This window comes from Strix uralensis, chromosome 18 (assembly GCF_047716275.1).
Source record: "Strix uralensis isolate ZFMK-TIS-50842 chromosome 18, bStrUra1, whole genome shotgun sequence".
Taxonomy (NCBI): domain Eukaryota; kingdom Metazoa; phylum Chordata; class Aves; order Strigiformes; family Strigidae; genus Strix; species Strix uralensis.
Window position 1 is genome coordinate 15,927,966 of NC_133989.1, and position 19,222 is coordinate 15,947,187.

At 37.4% G+C, this 19,222-nt stretch overlaps 1 protein-coding gene across 4 annotated transcripts in view; it reads left to right on the forward strand.

Annotated features, from left to right (window-relative positions):
- The window catches only part of ITCH (itchy E3 ubiquitin protein ligase), a 65,432-nt gene extending 49,084 nt beyond the window's left edge, over positions 1-16,348 (forward strand). For 2 of the 4 annotated variants that reach the window (XM_074888609.1, XM_074888610.1), the window contains exons 15-24: positions 323-394; positions 2,483-2,571; positions 3,237-3,396; positions 3,682-3,815; positions 7,656-7,796; positions 9,576-9,696; positions 11,332-11,436; positions 11,664-11,760; positions 12,129-12,201; positions 12,890-16,348. In XM_074888609.1, the coding sequence (XP_074744710.1) occupies positions 323-394; positions 2,483-2,571; positions 3,237-3,396; positions 3,682-3,815; positions 7,656-7,796; positions 9,576-9,696; positions 11,332-11,436; positions 11,664-11,760; positions 12,129-12,201; positions 12,890-12,989 (1,092 nt within the window). In that variant the 3' untranslated portion in view covers positions 12,990-16,348. Of the gene's footprint in view, positions 1-322; positions 395-2,482; positions 2,572-3,236; positions 3,397-3,681; positions 3,816-7,655; positions 7,797-9,012; positions 9,141-9,575; positions 9,697-11,331; positions 11,437-11,663; positions 11,761-12,128; positions 12,202-12,889 lie in introns of those variants that run through there. The other 2 variants (XM_074888611.1, XR_012631467.1) reach the window with 2 other exon arrangements.
- Positions 16,349-19,222: the final 2,874 nt, after the last annotated feature.

Consider the following 19,222-nt stretch of genomic DNA (forward strand, 5'->3'; position numbering starts at 1 on the left):
TAAATCCTGGGGTAGAAAGCCTTGCTGACTCAGAATATGTTATTGATCTTAATGTTTTCTGATGTCTTGTAAGAGTACAGTATTTGAACCCGTTCTAAGCAGGATCTGGAGGCATGTATACCTCATTGTAGATACCAGTATTGGAAGCAATTTGTTCGTGGAGTGATTACAATGCAATTATCTTGATTACTGGGGTTTTTATATGGATTGGCGAAATTCAACTGTACCTCTTAAAATAATGTATACAACAAATAACAGTCCAAACTCAGTATTAGAATCTTTAAGTGATTGTACACTTCACTTCTAAAAAATTTCATTTCAGCAACTGGCAATGCCACAACACATAAAGATTACAGTGAGCAGAAAAACATTATTTGAGGACTCATTTCAGCAGGTATTGTATTAAAATGTGTTAGTAGTGGGCATGAGAAGTTGAGTTGATTTAAATTTATTGCCACATGTCATTCCTGATCCTTTGACATCTTGCTATTGTCATTTTAATTGAGACTAACAAAAATACTAGTTTAATAGTTAGGATCCATCCATGCTTATATATTAAAAGATCATCTTAAAATATGAAGTTCTGGCTCTAAAGACTGATTCATCTAACAGAGAAAGGTGGTTTTAAATTTTTTTTATTTGTCCTCAGAATTCTTTAAATTGAGTTAATTGAGGTGAGCGCTGTGGCAGAGCAGCCCCCCATTCTCAGGAAGTTTTCATGTTGTGCTTATGTTTGTTGTCGCATTTTTCCGAACAGTGTTACATAACCATGGGTTACGTACCAAAATATATTAAGTTCATCTTGGTTAACATCATTAAGTTGATCTTAGTCAGGGTGTTAGGGATCTTTAAATGAGTAATGAAATGGTTAAAAGAAAATAAAAATTCTGTTTAGATTATTAGTAGCAAAATCCTTGTTAATGTTTGTAGACTTAAACCCTGGTTAAAATTTGGTCCTATACTATACTTCCAAGTGCTTTTGAATTTTACTTTTTGAATGTTCATTGTGGCAGTAAATCACTCCCATTGCTTGTTAAAATTGAAGCCAAAAGCAGCTTTTGTCAGTCTAGTAAGATACGTAGAAAAAAAGCTTGGAAGTGCACAGAATGGTCCGTCTTGGCCAATACTCCTCTTGGCCACTTCTGTATTTTTCTGACTTAAAAGTAGCTTAAGAAAAGGCAGACCTTAAATAAGAAGATAGGAAGTTTTAGCTTCCTCTGTCCCTAGCTGAATTTTTTTAATCTTCCTATATGTCTTCAGGTTTCATTTCTTGTCGGAATTATCACAGATGTGTCATGCCAGGAAATTTGAACAAATAGAATAGTATGTTTTGAGTCAAATATATTCTTAAATCAGGATTAATGCTTTCTTGTTCAAATTACTGTAAATTGGCTTAGAAGCAACAAATAGTGGAGTTGGCTAGTCTTTTCTTTTGGAACAGTGATGTCTTGAAATAAAAGGGGTTAGAAGGGGACAAAAATAAATCTCGTTACTGAAAGTTAGCTCCAGCATTGTTTCTAAAATTGTACTTGGTCCTTTTACAGTAACCATAGAGGTAATGAAATTGCACTGTACTGGAAAGAATCAAGAGAGAGATTATGGAATTATGTAAACATCAGCAAACCTAGGTTTCCTTAGGAAAATAGGGTGCCTTATCAATAGTATAGGTGTCGTAATTGCAAAGACCCAAGTTAATTTTTTATACTTGTTAGTCATTCATCTTTTGCAGATATCTCTGGGGTTATAAAATTTTTTGTGGTGATTACTACAGACATCTAGGAGAGATTTTTAATATGCAAATCTTGACCCAAATTCTGTGCCTCTCCCTGCAAACAAAGTTCTTGGACACACACAAGTGTTATGTGAAATTTCTTTATGTAAACCTCTGATAATTGACCAGCATAATTACAAATTTGGTCATTGTATTAAAACCAGCATTAGTAAAGTTCCTTAGCATCTATGATTCTTCCTAACTTTTAAAAAACAAACAAACCAGCTAGATTTTGATTATCCTCTTTAGGAGATGAAGCTGTAAAATGAAAAAATACATACGTGTGTTACTGTTTCATTTCTAATTTATTTCTTTGAGTCCTTGATCATGACTCTTCATTACTTGTAACTGAGATATTCAGTATGCTATTTAACAAATACCAAATTTACTCACTTTGGGCCTGTTATTTATTGGCTGGATTTCTGTTTTATACTTACAGACAGGCTGCTGGCCTAAGTATCCCGAGTCTTTAATTTCAGAATTATTATTTTCTTTTCTTTTACATCTTTTACTTTTTAATCTATGGAAATAGGTTTGTACTAACGCTTCAGATTCCATGAACATTCCATAAGCAGGTACTTCACGTACTCATAGTTCATTTTATGGTCTGAATTATTAAATGCCTTATTGCTTGATAGCATATAGTAATAAGTCTAGCCAGTGCTCATAGCTGTTTTCTTAAAAAGAATTGATTGTTTTTCTTTTACTAAGATAATGAGCTTCAGCCCTCAGGATCTACGGAGACGTTTATGGGTTATTTTCCCTGGTGAAGAAGGCTTAGATTATGGAGGTGTTGCAAGGTAAACTAAACTGAAATGGCGAATATCTTTTTCTGCAAGTTGTTGGTGTGAAGACTTCCCCAAAGTAAATACTTAAACTGCAGTGCTTTCAAAATATTAGTGAAGTTTATTCCTTATCTTTCCCTGGAGTATCTGAGGAAGACAGTTCCTGAAGATAGATGCATGTCTTAAAACTGTATAAAATGATTTTCAATTCGTATTAGGAATTACTTTAATTGTCTCAGTGATTGGAGATGCACATTTTACTGAACTAAAGTAAGACTTTGGCACAACTGTTAATATCAAAGTAGTTTTGTTGAAAAAGATGAATAGAAATCTACTTTCAAGTCAAAAGTCTTTACTGGAATGTAACCAAGAATTACATATATTAGCATTCCCTAAAACCCTGAAGTTTAAATCAGTGGTAGACTTTTAACCTGCTCATTTAGTTAAGGGTGTTTTTTTATCCAAACCACTGACAGATTTATATCTTTGTAACTTTGTATATTAATTTGTAATTTATGTTAGTTTCAATTTGGTTTCAGTTTGGTCTATCATACTTTCTGGTAAAGAAGTCGGATTGACTACCTGTGTGTCAACAAGTTCCTAAGTCAACGCGAGTTAACTGAAGTAATTTCTAATTTAATTTATTTTGAAATGTGTTTTTATTGTTTGTGTGATTTCAGGGAATGGTTCTTTCTATTGTCACATGAAGTTTTGAACCCAATGTATTGCCTGTTTGAATATGCAGGGAAAGATAACTACTGCTTACAGATAAACCCAGCCTCTTATATTAATCCAGACCATCTGAAATACTTCAGATTTATTGGAAGATTCATTGCCATGGTAAGTTCAAAAGTAGACAGAGGTTCTTTCATGTAATTTTCCTATAAATAAATATTGTACCATCAGATGGATAATTAAACAGTTCATTTTTGAGCTGATACCATTATCAGATGTTTGGAGATAACTACTGTTGGTGTAAGTTAATTCAGTTTATTAGCAGTGATGATATTCTCGGTTGCTTTAATTCTTTGGCTGTCAGATTTCATTGGTAGAGAGTACAGAATGTTGTCACATTAAGTATTCAATCGTCCTTTGCATTATTTTGTCTGGTTTTGTGTTCTTCAGGCTTTGTTCCATGGGAAGTTCATTGACACTGGTTTCTCTCTGCCGTTTTATAAACGTATCCTAAACAAACCAGTAGGACTCAAGGATTTAGAATCTGTTGACCCAGAGTTTTACAACTCTCTCATCTGGGTAAAGTGAGTTTGACTTGATTTTGTTCTTGAAATAGCAGTATAATGTTTTTAATTTTCACTTATGCTAGGAAGTAGGTGTGAATGTATTACTAAAAACCCCACTGGAAAGTATAATATATCAATTGCAGAGGAGTATTGGAATTCTTACTTTAATTTTAGATACACAAATAATAATTTGATAATGCAAAAGCCTTTCTGGTTCATTGAGTATTCTGCACAGCATCTTGCATTTGATTTTTGCTGTTTTTAATGAATCTAGCCACATCTGTATAATTAATTACACAGATGTGGCAGTCTTGAACAGTTATTTATCAAATGGCTTGAGTAAATTCCAGTGAAACTTTTCAGATAACTGATTAAAAGACATCAGCAAAAATCCACTTAATGTTTCTCTCTCTAGTACCTGGTTTAGTTAGAAAACATAAAAAGTTTAGTGCTACAATAATGTGGAGTTAACAAATGTAGTTTATTATTTACTGCTGCAAAATTCTTCTATTGGTCATACCTGAAATTTGACTTAAAGGTTAATATCAATGATTTAATGCTTTAAGGAAGTTAATGTTCATGCTTTTTTCTAAGTGTCCTTGGTTTTTTGCTCCAAGTTGAATGATTCAAGACCACTTTTACATATAGCCTTCCATATATGCATTGTCAGTCATCTGTCTGTTCTACAGTCATACTCTTTTTGAGTCCTCCTTCTCCACTCCTTTGCAGATTCCTTTCCAGAAAGGAGCAAATCAAAAGGTTCTGGAGTTTGTAGACCATAATTATTTTTGAATTATATGTTAAAAATATTTTAACAAATAATTTAAAAAACCTCTTAGATCTAAAGCGTTGTAATTCTGTACTTATTTTTCTGTACTTACAATAGCAGGACTCCAGGATGCTGTAGTCCATGGTTGATGTGCACCATTTGTTTCAGTAACACAGGCGGGTTAAAAAGACCACACAAAAATTAGAAGGGAAAGATAAAGGCAAATTTTTTTGCTTCTGCTGTAGTAAAAACAATTTAGCAGAAAAAATAGTCTTTTTTTACATGACTAGGGAGATAAAATATTTTACTTGAGAATCACACAAAACCAGGTTAGTTTTAAAAATGCTTTAAGAAATTCATAAAAGGTGTGGGAATAGATGGTTTTTAAAATGCAGAAATAAAGGTAAAAGACAAGATTGTCATCTCCTATAGTGGTGAATCTTGGAAGCATTACCCTGAATAATGAGGTGGGGGCAAGGCAGCTTTATGAGATGATTACAAATTCAGATAGGAATTTTGATTTGTTTTTCAAAGAGTAGTATGTTCTGTACTCAGTATATGTGCTGCTAAAAGGTGTGGTGAGTTAAAATTCCATTAGGAAAACTTAGAATAGTTGTTATTTGAGTAAAGATGCCGTGAAACTGAGACCTGAAAAGGAAGAAAGTGTCTCAAGGCTGTAAGTCCTGATTTCTGTAATTAAGGAATCCTGTCATTTATTTTATAGTCAGAAAATGTATGTATATTTTTTTAAAAGGGCACTTTTTTGTCATCTTGCGACTTACTGAGTTTTAGAGACCAAGCAAATATTATACTGAAAAATGCAAGTTATAGTGAAGAAATCTGCATTAAATTGTGGGGAAAGCTATTACTGGTGGATGATCTTCTGACTAAATTGTAGCAAGTTGCACATATAACAACATTTACCTTATGAACAATATCAATCCGTTAATATTTCGTGGAAAGTCTAGAGTAAAAGGGTGTTACTTTAAGACATTATCTGTAGATGTAGCTGTATCCCTGCATTTGTGTGTGTAGTGCACATAAGCTGGCCACTTTTCACTTTTGAAAGCAATGGGTGTTCTTTATAACACCCAGTAATTGCAAGGTCTTTCAGTGCTGCTCAAGGGTGTTACATTTGTTCTATGTATGGTTCTTTTGGTGCATGTGTAGTTTATAACGGTGTAAAAGAGAGTACAGAGGCTTTTGGATGTCCATATTAGGCTGCTTGTCTATGGCAATAAATGGGAACTTGTCACAGACATCACAGACTACTTTTTCCCCTCATTTTAATTAGAAATATACAGTGTTGCCAGATACCACCCAGTGGATTGTTGGTGTGAAACTTCCAAGACTGAATTCTTGGGTACCAGCAGTCCCTAATGAAAGATGTTGTCAAAGACAGGAGAAGCCTGCATCTGTAGCAAGGAACTAGAAAACTCAGAACTTACTGTCGAGAGCAACTCCTACATCTCACTCTGTATATGAGGGTTTCAAATGACTAAGATGTGCTGGCTGCATATGCTTTTATTAATCTGCACTCAGTGTTTGGGTTTTCTCTTTCTTTTTTCCTTTTGTTTTTTCCTTTTTTTCTTTTTTTTTAACCACAGAAGAAAGCAATAGGGAACCTTCAGGCTATAACAAGAACTTTCCTGAAGACTGTCTCTAGAGCAAATATAACCCAAATATCAGTAGCAATTTCTGTAGTGATAAAGAAATCTTCTAGGTTGAAGTCCATGAAAGGCTTTTCCCCTTTGAAAAACACTTAAGGATATGAAAACTCTGGAGAAAAATCTTCAGACCTGAAGGGATGCATATCGACCTCTAAGTACCGAGACCCACACTTCAAGTTCAGTATAGTTGAGCCTACTTATCTGTGAAGCTGATGAAGTTATACTCTTAAGGAAATGACTGCAAATTTGTAGGGGGAGAAAAATTCATGTCTGTCAGGGCAGATGTAATTTTGTTCCTCACGAAAAAAAGCACATTTTATAACTTTCCAGGAAGCTTTCAGTAGTTTTGAATTTCTTGGCACTTCTCCCATCAGGTGGCCATTTTTCTCATTCCCACAATTCTGAAAATTTCACAGAATCATTGAGTTTGGAAGGGGACCTCTGGAGGTCATCTAGTCAAACCTCTGCTCAAACTGAACTAGAGCAGGTATCTTTCATTTTAAAAGGAAGGGGTGATTTTATTTCATTGTCCACCCATCTGAAGCCTTCCCTCCTCATCTGAGTTTTCATGTAATAGTGTGTAATAATTTTGGAAAGATCAAGTTCAGAAGCCCTGTTGCATCACCGTGCTGGATAAACCACAGTGATGTTTTCAAGAGTGACATTACTGTGTGATGGTTCAGAACAAATATCTTGATTTTGCACTTTATTTTGGGGGAAAATGGTCACCAAAACTTTATGCATATGCAGGTGATTCTTCACTTTCCAGAAGCACATATCAACATATAAATTAGTGTTGTACTTGTTGTTCTCCTGTCTATTAATGCCTGTAAACACAACAGAGTTTATTTGAACAATGTTTGTTGGCTACAGATTCTTCCTATTTTGAAATTTCTAAGATAATTGCTCTTCAGCAGGAGTATTTGTACTTTGTTAACTTAGAAGCTTGGGACTTTTCAGTATATGCTTACAAGATATTCCCATAAATATACTGGAGTTGAAGATAATTCATTAAGCATGCAAAGTCTTAGTTGCTTGTTATCTGTGATTCTCTGACAAAGTGACAGTTACATTAACTGTTAGAAGAAACAATCACGCAATGAAATATGCAAAAATGTCATTATTTGAAAAGTTCCTGTATTCCATAGACATTCCATAAATTGTAGTCAGCAGGTAGTTTGTCAGCCTTGTGATTGGTAAATTTAAAGGTATTACTGATCAAAAACTTTTGATCAGGAGTACAATTCATGTATGCACATTGGTAAAATGAGTCAGTACTTCTTGCAAAACTGTAATTATTGTGTAAGGACTATTTCTTTATCTTGATTATTTAGCTCCGAACCTTTTTTTCTTAAGGTTCTCCTCTACTGAGTACAAGGTCTTGACAGAGTTATTTAAAAGTGTATTTTTTCCTTACAGAGAGAATGATATTGAAGAATGTGGCTTGGAAATGTTTTTCTCAGTTGATAAAGAAATTCTAGGTGAAATCAAAAGCCATGATTTGAAGCCAAATGGTAGCAACATTCTGGTCACTGAAGAAAACAAAGAAGAATATATTAGGTGAGAATAAACGAAGATTTTAAAATACTAATATCTCCATCATTTTCTTTTTTGAATTCTAACAAGAAAAGATTATCAAACTGTGTAATCTGAAGCGTTGCTGAAATTCTGAGTAATTGCTGATGTTGGCAACAAGTGGCAATTGTTTGGATATCATATCTGAAAGAAGAATATTGATGGAAATAAGTTTTTTAAATCCATTTTTCCCAAGGATTACAGTTAGTAAAAGATACACTTTTTTCCTAGAGATACTTACGTGTAGCAGAACATCGTGACAACAAATGTGCATGTCAGCTATTTTGTGAAATCATTGCATGTGTTTATTACTGGAATTACATTGCTTCATAGCCTGCTGATACTCTACCCAGCCATTTATGTTTGGGGTTTTTTTAAACTTAAGAACATTTTTGGATACTTTCGTGATGATTCTTACTTTTTAAAGATACTCGGGATCGCTACTAGTTTTATCTGAACTGGTCTTATAGTATAATTAGGTCTTGGTATTTGTAACAGGATAGTGGTTATGAATGATGTCATAAGTTGTACTGTCATAAATGAAGGATTATATTTGCAGTACCAGAATGTTTTAAAGCAGTAGGTTAAGAGGGAAGAGCCTAAGAGCGATTAAAGAATAAAAATGTGACAGTCACCTGCTTTGCTTGAAATATCCCTTTCTTTCTCAATGTGCAGCAGTATGTAAGCTCTGCTTTAAGGTGTGAACTTCAACATATAAGCTTGGAGGATGTGCTTGCAAAAAAAAAAAAGTCACACATTGCAGGCACAAAATAAACTGAATCACAGTAGAATTTTCCTCTCTTACGATGTGTTCTGTGAAGGCTTCTTTCACGGGAAGGGGTGAGGAAGAAGGGAGTGGATTTTGTTTTCATCGCATATCTGAAAACATTTCAGTGATTCACAGAAAAAGTAGTATTTGCGGAAGAAACGTACTTGCATTCTGCAGTTTTGTGAAGTATTAATATTGGGGTTGAAAATAGGGAGGATCTGCAGAAAACCATTCTCTTCTAGTTTCGAGGAACCCAGGGAGAGCTCAGATTCCAGTTTCACACGTACTCTTCTGTCTTACTCTGAGTCCTGCTTTAAGTCCCCAAAGTTTCTAGGATTGAAATCAGAAAATAGCCATCTCTCCTTTAGACTCCAGTTCTCCTGACAGGTTAGGCTTGAATTCAGCATAATATCTGCTTCTCCCTGGGTTCAGGTTCTTCGGGTCTCCTGCCTGCTTTTCACCCTTTTATTAATGGAGAGTGGAGTTTCTGCCACAGAGCAAAGTTTCATGATTAACAGAAACAAATATGGAACTTTCCAAATGGACATAGTCGTTTCTTGGTAAGCTAGCAGTCCTACTTATCTTCACCAGTACAACTTGACCTAGTTTTTACCTTTTCATGGATAATGACTGAGATTTCTGGGGAGAATTAGACAAATATAGCTCTGCATTTTTTTTTCTTTCTTCAAATACCTAGGGACTGCTGTGCTCTCATTAATATAATCAGTGAATAGATGCTGCCTCCTCTTTGCGTCTGAAATACTTTCCGTAGCAGACTGGTTGGAAACGTAGGGTTTTAACTTAAAAAAACAAAATCGTTTGCACAGAGTAAAGGTTACTAATAAAATTATGCAATGCTCTATCCCCAGAACTTTCCAGACTTTCCATAATTTTTTTTAACTTAGCTTACAGTTCATCTCAAAATAGGCTGACAAAGATGAGGACTTGGGTTAGCACAGGCCGTTTAAATTATCTCTCTGTATCTTCTTTTACAGGCTAGTAGCAGAATGGAGACTTTCCCGAGGTGTTGAGGAGCAGACACAGGCTTTCTTTGAAGGCTTCAATGAAATTCTGCCACAGCAGTATTTGCAGTATTTTGATGCTAAGGAACTGGAGGTAAAGGACGGTTTGGCTATTACTAGATCCAGGTTGTTACACATAAAATACTTAAACTCCAATCAGTGTGTCTGAAGAGCAGACCTCTCAGTAAGTTTGCAGATGACACCAAGTTGGGTGGGAGTGTTGATTTGCTCGAGGGTAGGGAGGCTCTGTAGAGAGATCTGGACAGGCTGGAGCGATGGGCTAAGGCCAGCTGGGGGAGTTTCAATAAGGCCAAGTGCCGGGTGCTGCACTTGGGCCACAACAACCCCCAGCAGCGCTACAGGCTTGGGGAGGAGTGGCTGGAGAGCTGCCAGTCAGAGAGGGACCTGGGGGGGGTGATTGACAGCCGGCTGAACAGGAGCCAGCAGTGTGCCCAGGTGGCCAAGAAGGCCAGTGGCATCCTGGCTTGTGTCAGCACTAGCGTGGCCAGCAGGGACAGGGAAGGGATCTTACCCCTGTACTCAGCACTGGTGAGGCTGCACCTCGATGAATGGGTTCAGTTTTGGGCCCCTCACTCCAAAAAGGCCATTGAATGACTCGAGCGTGTCCAGAGAAGGGCAACGGAGCTGGTGCAGGGTCTGGAGCACAGGTCTGATGGGGAGCGGCTGAGGGAACTGGGGGGGTTTAGTCTGGAGAAGAGGCTGAGGGGAGACCTCATGGCCCTCTGCAACTCCCTGAAAGGAGGGTGCAGGGAGGGGGGATGAGTCTCTTGAACCAAGTAATGAGTGATAAGACAAGAGGGAATGGCCTCAAGCTGCGCCAGGGCAGGGTCAGACTGGCTCTTAGGAAGGATTTCTTTGCAGAACGGGTTGTTGGGCGTTGGAATGGGCTGCCCAGGGAGGTGGTGGAGTCCCCATCCCTGGAGGGGTTGAAGAGGCGGGTTGACCCAGCGCTGAGGGATCTGGTGGAGTTGGGATCTGTCAGTGCTGGGTTAACGGTTGGACTGGATGATCTTCAAGGTCCTTTCCAACCGAGATGATTCTGTGATTCACTAAGGCTGACAACTCTGTTTTATAGGGCATATGAAGGAGACTTGATGGAGTAATACTTGATTAGTGTGTTTCCTTTCACCCTGCCTCTTTGCAGTCTACTTCACAGTTTCTAAAGGCTATAATTCTCTCAGTAGAAATTTCTTATCACGTTGCCTTTGTAATCCTCAGCAATTTGATTTGCCTAAGTTCAAAGAATGAGGAACTTGACAGAAGGGGAGGTAAAACCAGATATGCAACGGATAATTGCATATAGTCTGGACCGGGTTCTAGATGGTTTTGATCTCTCAAAATTACACTTTCTGAAGCATGTGTTCAGTTTAAAAAGATATAAACAAAACATCCTGTTCCTAGCAAAAAATTGTATGGCTGGGCAATGATAAACTGTTCCTGGCTTGAATGCCTAAAGGCAAGCAATTACTCTATTTTTCATGACAGAGGTGCTTTCTATTTTGTGGCCTCTCCAAATAAACTTCACGAGCAGTCATCATTCTTTGTTGTAGAAGTTTTGGATGAAGTTTAAAATTAAAAACAATATATTACCATTGCAGATGCTTCTGAGTATGGGTGCAGTTGATGTTCTATTTTGCTCTGTGGGAAGTCATAGAAGGCAAGGCATAACTTGTACTCACATGTTTGTTGCCCTTTTTCTTCCCTAAAGGTGCTTCTATGTGGAATGCAAGAAATTGATTTGAATGACTGGCAGAGACATACCATCTACCGGCACTATACCAGGACCAGCAGGCAAATAGTATGGTTCTGGCAGGTTTGTAGCCTTTGTTTTATTCTCAGACCAACAGAAATTAGAGAGCACAGCTGCAACTTAGTAAACAATAGTCAGAATAATTGAACAGATCTGTAGTGTACAAATAGTTACTGCTAATCCAGCTATTCATAACAGTCATGTAATTTGTTAATCTATGGATGATGAGGATGTGAAAATCTGAATATCAAATCTATACCTAAATGTTTATTTCAATTACTATTTTTCAGTTTGTGAAAGAAATAGATAATGAGAAGAGAATGAGGCTCTTGCAGTTTGTTACTGGAACATGCAGATTACCAGTGGGAGGATTTGCTGACCTCATGGGTATGCATTAATAATCCCTCTAATGCATTAGATAATTTTTTTAAAAGAACCAAGTTACATATTTATGGACATTTTAAATTAGTTTTATATTGAATGCTATTTTGTAAGTCCTGCATATACTTGAGCTGTGATGGAAAAAGAGATGGAGGGAATGTTTACACCTGTTGTATTAAGTTTCAAAATCAAATTTATGCGTTTCACCACGTGCATACTTTGATCCAGACATAGTGAAGGTCAGATGTCTTTTTCCTGTGCGAGTAATGGTAATCTTGTCTTGTGTTTAGGCCTTTCACACTTCAATTGTAATGTATTACCTACTGAGATAAAGGTAGCTAGACCTATGCCTTCTTTATTTGAATTTGTTACAGGGAGCAACGGACCCCAAAAATTTTGTATTGAAAAAGTTGGAAAGGAAAACTGGTTGCCTAGAAGTCATACCTGGTGAGTATGTAACAAATCAGAGTATTACTACTGTTCTGGTTTTTGTTGACAACAATCTACTTGGAGATTTTAGTAAATGGGTAATATGCTTAAAGGGTTGAGACTGTGTGAAAGCAAACACCAAGTTATAGCAGTAAACTTCGTTATTGAATAATAGCTGAACTTCTGAAAAACTCTTGTGGTATGGAGTAGATTCCACTGTAAATTCCATGGATTTGTGTAGTACTGAAAATTTAAAGTAATAAACAGTACTGTCTGAAGAGGTTGGGACTGATCTTTTGTTATCACTACACTCCATTTTGATAGTGAAGGAGCCACATTCACACTCCCTCTTCCCTAGAGAAAAGGTGTTTTCTACTCAGTTCCTCGGGTGTATTAGTGGTCAGTAAAAACACAAAAATTAAAAATTTCAAATGTGAATGATGACTCTCATTAACCAACTACAAAAGGTTAGTGAAGCTTCCTACCAAGTGCACTACATTTCTAGAAAACTATGACTGTTCAGGCACTTGAACTCTAAATTTTGCTCTCAGAAATATTTAAATTTATGTTGGTAGTCAGCTTGTCACAGGATATAAATCCAGGTATCCATCTACACAGTAAAAAGCTTAGTTACCCATATTCAGAATGGATTTTTTTGTGATGGTTTAATTATTTTTCAGTACTTAAGTTTTTTCTTTATTTTCAGTTTCAATCGTTTAGACCTTCCACCCTATAAGAATTATGAGCAGTTGAAGGAAAAGCTGTTGTTTGCAATTGAAGAAACAGAAGGATTTGGACAAGAATAGCTAAAATTTGCACCTTGAAGAATGTGAACTCAATATGATATATGTTCTTCACTTCTTCTGCTTGTTGCACACTTCGTTGTAAAGTAGACTTGACTTGGATTTATTTAACAATACTAATGTGTAAGTAAATGGATGTTATCCTGAGGTGTTATCCACATTAACTCTGGATTTCTACTGAGCACTTTCAGAAATCAAATGAGCGATCAGATATGGCTACAAATGAATTGCGACCTAAGTAGAGGTTTACTACAGCTTTGGGCTCTGCTTTGTTTTACCATTCATTAATTAGAATGTGTCCTTAATGACTGACAGATTTTTAACAATAGTTTTGTCTTTCCTTTTTAGTAGCATTTTTTGCTACTGATGCACTGGGAAGTTCATTGGTAGCTGCAATGCTGCAGCATCATCATAAGCCTCTTCACAGCAGTGTTATTAGAGCCAGCTCCTAACCATCCTCTGCGTACCATGAGCAAATTCATTGCTTAAGCTCTTTTTTCTAACTCGAGTGTGGCCAGACTGTTTTTTCCCCGCCTGGAGTCTGCTCACATGCCAGCTGGACTCAAGCTGCTGTTAAGGGGATGTCAAACTGTGGCACAAATCCAGGGCATAGCTTTGCTTTGTTTTTTTCCCCAATCCTGCCAATTTCAGCAAAACAGACACCTGCCCAAAGTTGTTGGAACATTTCTGTGTGCCCTCAGAAGAATTCTGATCTTTTTCTGTGTAACACATTTAACTTTTAAATCAATATTAACACTGTGGTACTTCACTTGTTTTGCAAAAGACAAGACCACCTGGAATTGCACTGATTCCATTCAAATTCCTGTTTGCAGAATGATGTTTCTTGTCAAAAGTGTTAATGGACATTATTCTCAGTGTTATTCTTACATGTTGCAGTCAGTTTGCTCTGAAGACTTTATTGAGTTTTCAGGAAGAGGTGCATAACGACTGGATTCAGAAAATGATAATACTTATCATTTTTGCTGATGAACTGATAGGCAATACTGGCTAAGGCTAAGAGGATTAGAAAGTTCAGATACGGATTACAGGTTTTTGAAGAGATGGAGCATCAGTAAATAGTTCTATAAAGTTTGAAATGAAAGTTTTTTTGGGGGAGGTTTCTAAGCTAATTCACCCTAAGCTGCTTCTAGCTAGTAACTTTTGTAGTGAGTTCCTACTGGATTAATAACACCTTTTACTTCCTTTTAGAATCTGTTAATATTCAATTCTCTTCTGGTTTACAATAACATTTTGCATTTTACTGCTCCTTTAGACTGAATGCACTTTTTGGGTATGGTCAGCTCTTTCCCTGCCTGAAGGGAGGAAAGCAAACTTCCATGAGATGAGCTGTTAGCCATAGTAAGAGAGGTGACACTTGAAGTAGCATGTAGCACATAGCAAAGCGTAACTGTAGCTCAGAGCGTTGGGACGGGAGCTGTTCTTAAGAGGCTTCTAGGTATCGGAGCTGAAAGAGGACAGTGGGAAACTGTAAAACTGAACTTCCAGTCTTAAAAGAATATTTCTTTCCTGCTGTCCCTTCTGTCTAAACTATAAGAGGGGAAAACCGATTCAGGCCTAAGAACAACCAAAAGAGTACAGTTTTTAACTGAGTTCAACAGTTTTTCGGGTCATATGAAGTGATACATGCTTATTGGAAGGCAGAATATTTAGACTGTAGAGTGAATAGCTTGTTTTGTGATGCATATTCTAAGAAGGGCATGGAAAAGAGTTTCTGATGATACAGAAATTACCCTCTTCTACAGTTTCATTGATGGCGAGAACTAACCTGACTTCATGGGTTTACTAGGAGGAAAATCTGCCAACTTCAACACATTTTATGGATATATTATAGTATACAACTCATGAGGAGAAAAAAAGCCTTATAAATATTTTCTGTTTATATTCTTACGATGAAATGTAGTTATCTAACATATTTACAAGAGAGATTAAATTAAGCAAGATAATGCAAGATTAAGCTATGAAAAATAGTCTGTGTTCTGCGTAATGCTTTATGATTCATGTAGGGAACCTAGAAATATTGTTAATGTATAAATACCACCCAAAAGGCTTTCAGCCCTATATTTTTAAAATAAAGAATAGTTATAATTGAAATAGCCTTAGCCCTAGTTCTATAGGGTATGGCTGTTTAATATTTTTATGGTTGAAATGTTTAGTTCAGGAAAAAGGTAAATGCTTGTATATATTTTTGCAGTCCGGGATTCCACTTATTCAATTTTTTGTTCTTTAATTTAAATGGCATGTTTTTATGTCTTTTCTGCTGTATCAGGATGGGGGAAAGGGGGCTGGATATCCCAAGCACCAGATACGATTTTAAAATATTACAAATGAAGAATTAATTGGGGGAAAAAAAAAAATCTATGAAATAGATTTGGCCAAAATATAAAAAATTTTTACTGTGTTAAATTGGCAGTATTTCTGAAGTCAAAGGTTAAGATTACTTAGGCATTTTACTTTGTCAGCATTGTGAATGCTAACAAATCTGTTAATTTTTTACAGCATGTTGTGTAGAAATAAAAAGGAATTAATATAAGCCACTGGTGCACTTTTCTGTTTTTTGTGGGGATCTGGTGAAAACAACATGTGGATGAGCCCACAGCATCTGGTATCCCAGATAATAGGTTCATACCAATTGGACTTACAAGTAAGATTTTTAGCAGAGATTAATGAGTTTGTCTCCCACTACTTCAACTGATTTAGCAACCTGAGCTGCATAAATTCATAGCATGTCACAAATGTATATTCATATGCAACTGTCAGTTGATCCTAATTTTCAAATATTAAAATAACTTTTTATTTAGAATTTTGCCTTATGAGAATGACATGAGAAAATTAAATGCTGAGCTGCTGAGCTAAGAATTAACAAAGCCTTATTGTTCTGGGTAGCTCAGGAAATGTTAATATACTAATGAAATGCACAGTAAATGCGTCATGTCTTCATCTGATCTAGTATGGAAGTGGGGTTTTTTTTTAATCCAGTTGCTTGTGTTTTAAGAAAAGCTTTTTTTTATTATTCTGAGAAAAGTAAAACAAACAAAAAAAGCCTGTTTAATTTTTTTGCTTGCATTTTTATTAGATGCTGCACTGGATTTGTAATCTCAACACCTTCTGTTATATTGGTATCTCCAGCCCCCTTTTTCTGGTGTCTTTTAATTTTCTTCAAGAGTCACTGTTTCTGTACATGTGTTCTAGTGAACTCGTATGTAAACTGGGATCAGCAGCACTGGATTGTAAAATACTGTACTGAAATTCGTTGTTGAAATTTCCTTGCATTGTAATTTCAAATACTCAGGTAACTGTAACAGTATCTCAGTAAGTCAAATACTTTTATAAAACTACTTAAAGAGCTGGTAGTCTCGTTATTACTCCTTCTGTGTTATGAAGCATCCTTGTGCAAATAAATTGTGTGTCTGCTCTTTTGGGGGTGAGGGGTTAGGCTGTCTGAAGTTCTCCTTCTAGCAAGGTTCTTCAGGAAAGTTTCTTTCCGGAGACTTCTTGTGCCATTGTGGATTGTATTGGAAATTCATTAGGAGATGCCAGACAGCTGCCTTTGTGACTGGTTAGAAACTGCAGATAAAAATTCCTGAATTTTTAGTGCTCGTGGTCCTGGGGATGCTGCCCCAAGGAGACAGGCTGCTGGCCTGTTAGCGGTGGTAGTCTGAGGGAGCTGGTCTGGAGAAAGGTTCTGCAGGAGCCACAGCTTTAACATTTTCTTGTACCGCTATTGCAATTATAAAAAAAATGAGGTATGACTGTGCAAGTCTGTGTTTTCTGTTTAGGAATAGCAGGGTGACAGGAAGGAGGGAGAAAAAGCTCAAATGAGAGTGACCAGCCTTGTAGTTACCCTGATCTTCCTCCTCGAAGGGAGAAGTGGTTTCTACACACTTCCTGTCATCAGGAACCTCTCCTGATTGCCGTGACCTTTCAAAGATAATTGACATCTGCTTCACAGTAACATTGGCCAGCTCCCTCAGCGCTCCTGGGTACATCCCATCAGGTCTCATGAACTTGTTTGCTCAAAGGTCCAGTTTGTTTGAATGTTTCCTAACGGATCCTTCTCCACTGAGGGGTAACCTTCCTTGCTGCAGACCTTCCCACTGGGTTGGCGCTCTGCTTACTTTCCCAGACGCCCACATAGGCTCAGTTAATAGCATTTTGTTAGTAGCAGCAAATCCCAAGGATGTTTTTCTATGCCAAGTAAATGTATGCAATAATAATTGTCTTTTTTCTGGAGCAGGGGAGGTTGGTTTTGAGTTGCTTCGTCCATGCTTTGGATGAATCACTTAAAAGCATGCTAGTAAGTTGTGTAAACCCCAAATTTGATGCTGCTTTGGGTAGTTTTAGGTTAGTACAGCTTATGAGCATATTTCACATGTATCTGAAGTTTAAAAAAAGGCAAAAAACCCAAAACAGAATCACAATGCAATGTGTGATAAATGTATGGTATGATGAATGTACAACTCAGTTGCACCATTGCATTAGTTCTCTGCTATTTTCTTTTATGGTGATGTGGCTTATGTCAATACCAGTCCTGGGTGGGGTTATTGATGGTTTCTTACATGTTAAGGTGGGAGTGCTTGTTTAGTTTAAACAAAACCTTGTTTGCTTTAGGTCTGATGGCAGCTGTGCACTGCTTACCTGTTGACCAAATCTTACTGTCACTGGTGGGACTAGAAGTTGAATTAGTCTATGGTAGAATGACTTCCAGTAAGCAAGCTTTAAAACTTACTGCTGGACTGATAAGAGAGCTTAGAATTCAAATTAATTAGGTTGCAGAGCTGTAAATATCCACTAGAAGAGACAACAGCTGTGTCTGTTGTATCCTAATGAAGGATTTGTTCCTGATGTCTGCAGATGCCTGATCCCATGTCCACTCTCAACCTATTAGCTCTACAGTAGTGCACAAATTACAGGGTTTGTTGGAGAAATCTTCTGTTTTCTCTGAGCAGAAACTAGTTCCTGCTGGATTCGAAGGACCAGTGAGGTTATCTGCTGTCGCAGTAGAGACGGACACAACAAACATCAGATTGTGCAAAATGGCTACTTTATTGTTCTAACAAGCCTTTTTATATCCTTCTTCAAAGTATGTGTTCGTACAGGATCGGTTTACTTAGTAACTAACAGTTCATGATTGGGTAATAGTTTCCCTGCTGAGTTGTCAGGACAGTTCCTCTTATCTTTGTCTTGCAGTTCCTTAATCTTGTTTCCATGGCTCTTCTCAGGACTTTCCGGCCCCTCATGGATACACTGGAATTTCGTCAAGGCTAAATTATTCTTCAGTCAGGCTGATGGCAGACCTGCTGCCTCCCCCGACAATTCCCCCTATTTGTATTTGTGCTAAAATATTGCGAGAGCAGTCTTCTGCAGGGCCCTTTGCAGAAGACTGACAAGACAGGGCAACATTAAAAGCACGGTCACAGTTATCAAGATCACGACCCCCACCGTCTTGACCAGAGATATCAACCATCCAGAAAGTCCCCAACCTTTAAACATCCTTGTTAGCCAGTCTAATCCATCATCTTCTGTTAAACGCTTGACACCATCCTTTAGCTGCTGTATGCTTTTGAAAATAGATTCTGAGTGGTCAGACAAATTCACGCAACACATTCCATCAAAATCTTCACATCCGTGTCCTTGCGCTAAAAGCAAAAAGTCAATAGCAGCTCTATTTTGTAGCGTAGCATGTCTGACACTACCAACATCAGTTAAAAGACCACTAAGGGCTAATGAGGTAGCATTAGTTTGTTTGCTAAGCCAACACCCTAACTTTGTTAGTTTTTTCAATGCAGAGTTACCCAGACGTTCTGTTTGGGTTGTGGAACTACCCATCCTTCACCCTGATGCAGGTTCCTGCACAGGCCGAACACACCGAGCAGGAACCCAGCGAGGGCCGGCATCTGTGGAGACACAAGCATAGCCCCTGCCCCAGGTTAATAGCTCACATGGTCCACTCCACTGGCCAGTAATTAGATCTCTAACGTGTACTTTGACGCCCTTTTGCAAATCCTGTTTTGAAAAAAGAGGAGAGAAATGCTGAAAAAGAGGAGGCAGAGAAGAATTATCCCCATAATGGAGAAAGTTGAGAACGGCTTTATCCAAACGTGCCCGTGGTGGTTCCCCAATCATTCCCCCTTTTTGTTTTTGAAGCTGCCGCTTCAACGTGCCATGTGCACGCTCAACAATTGCTTGTCCTGTTGGGGAATGGGGAATCCCTGTAA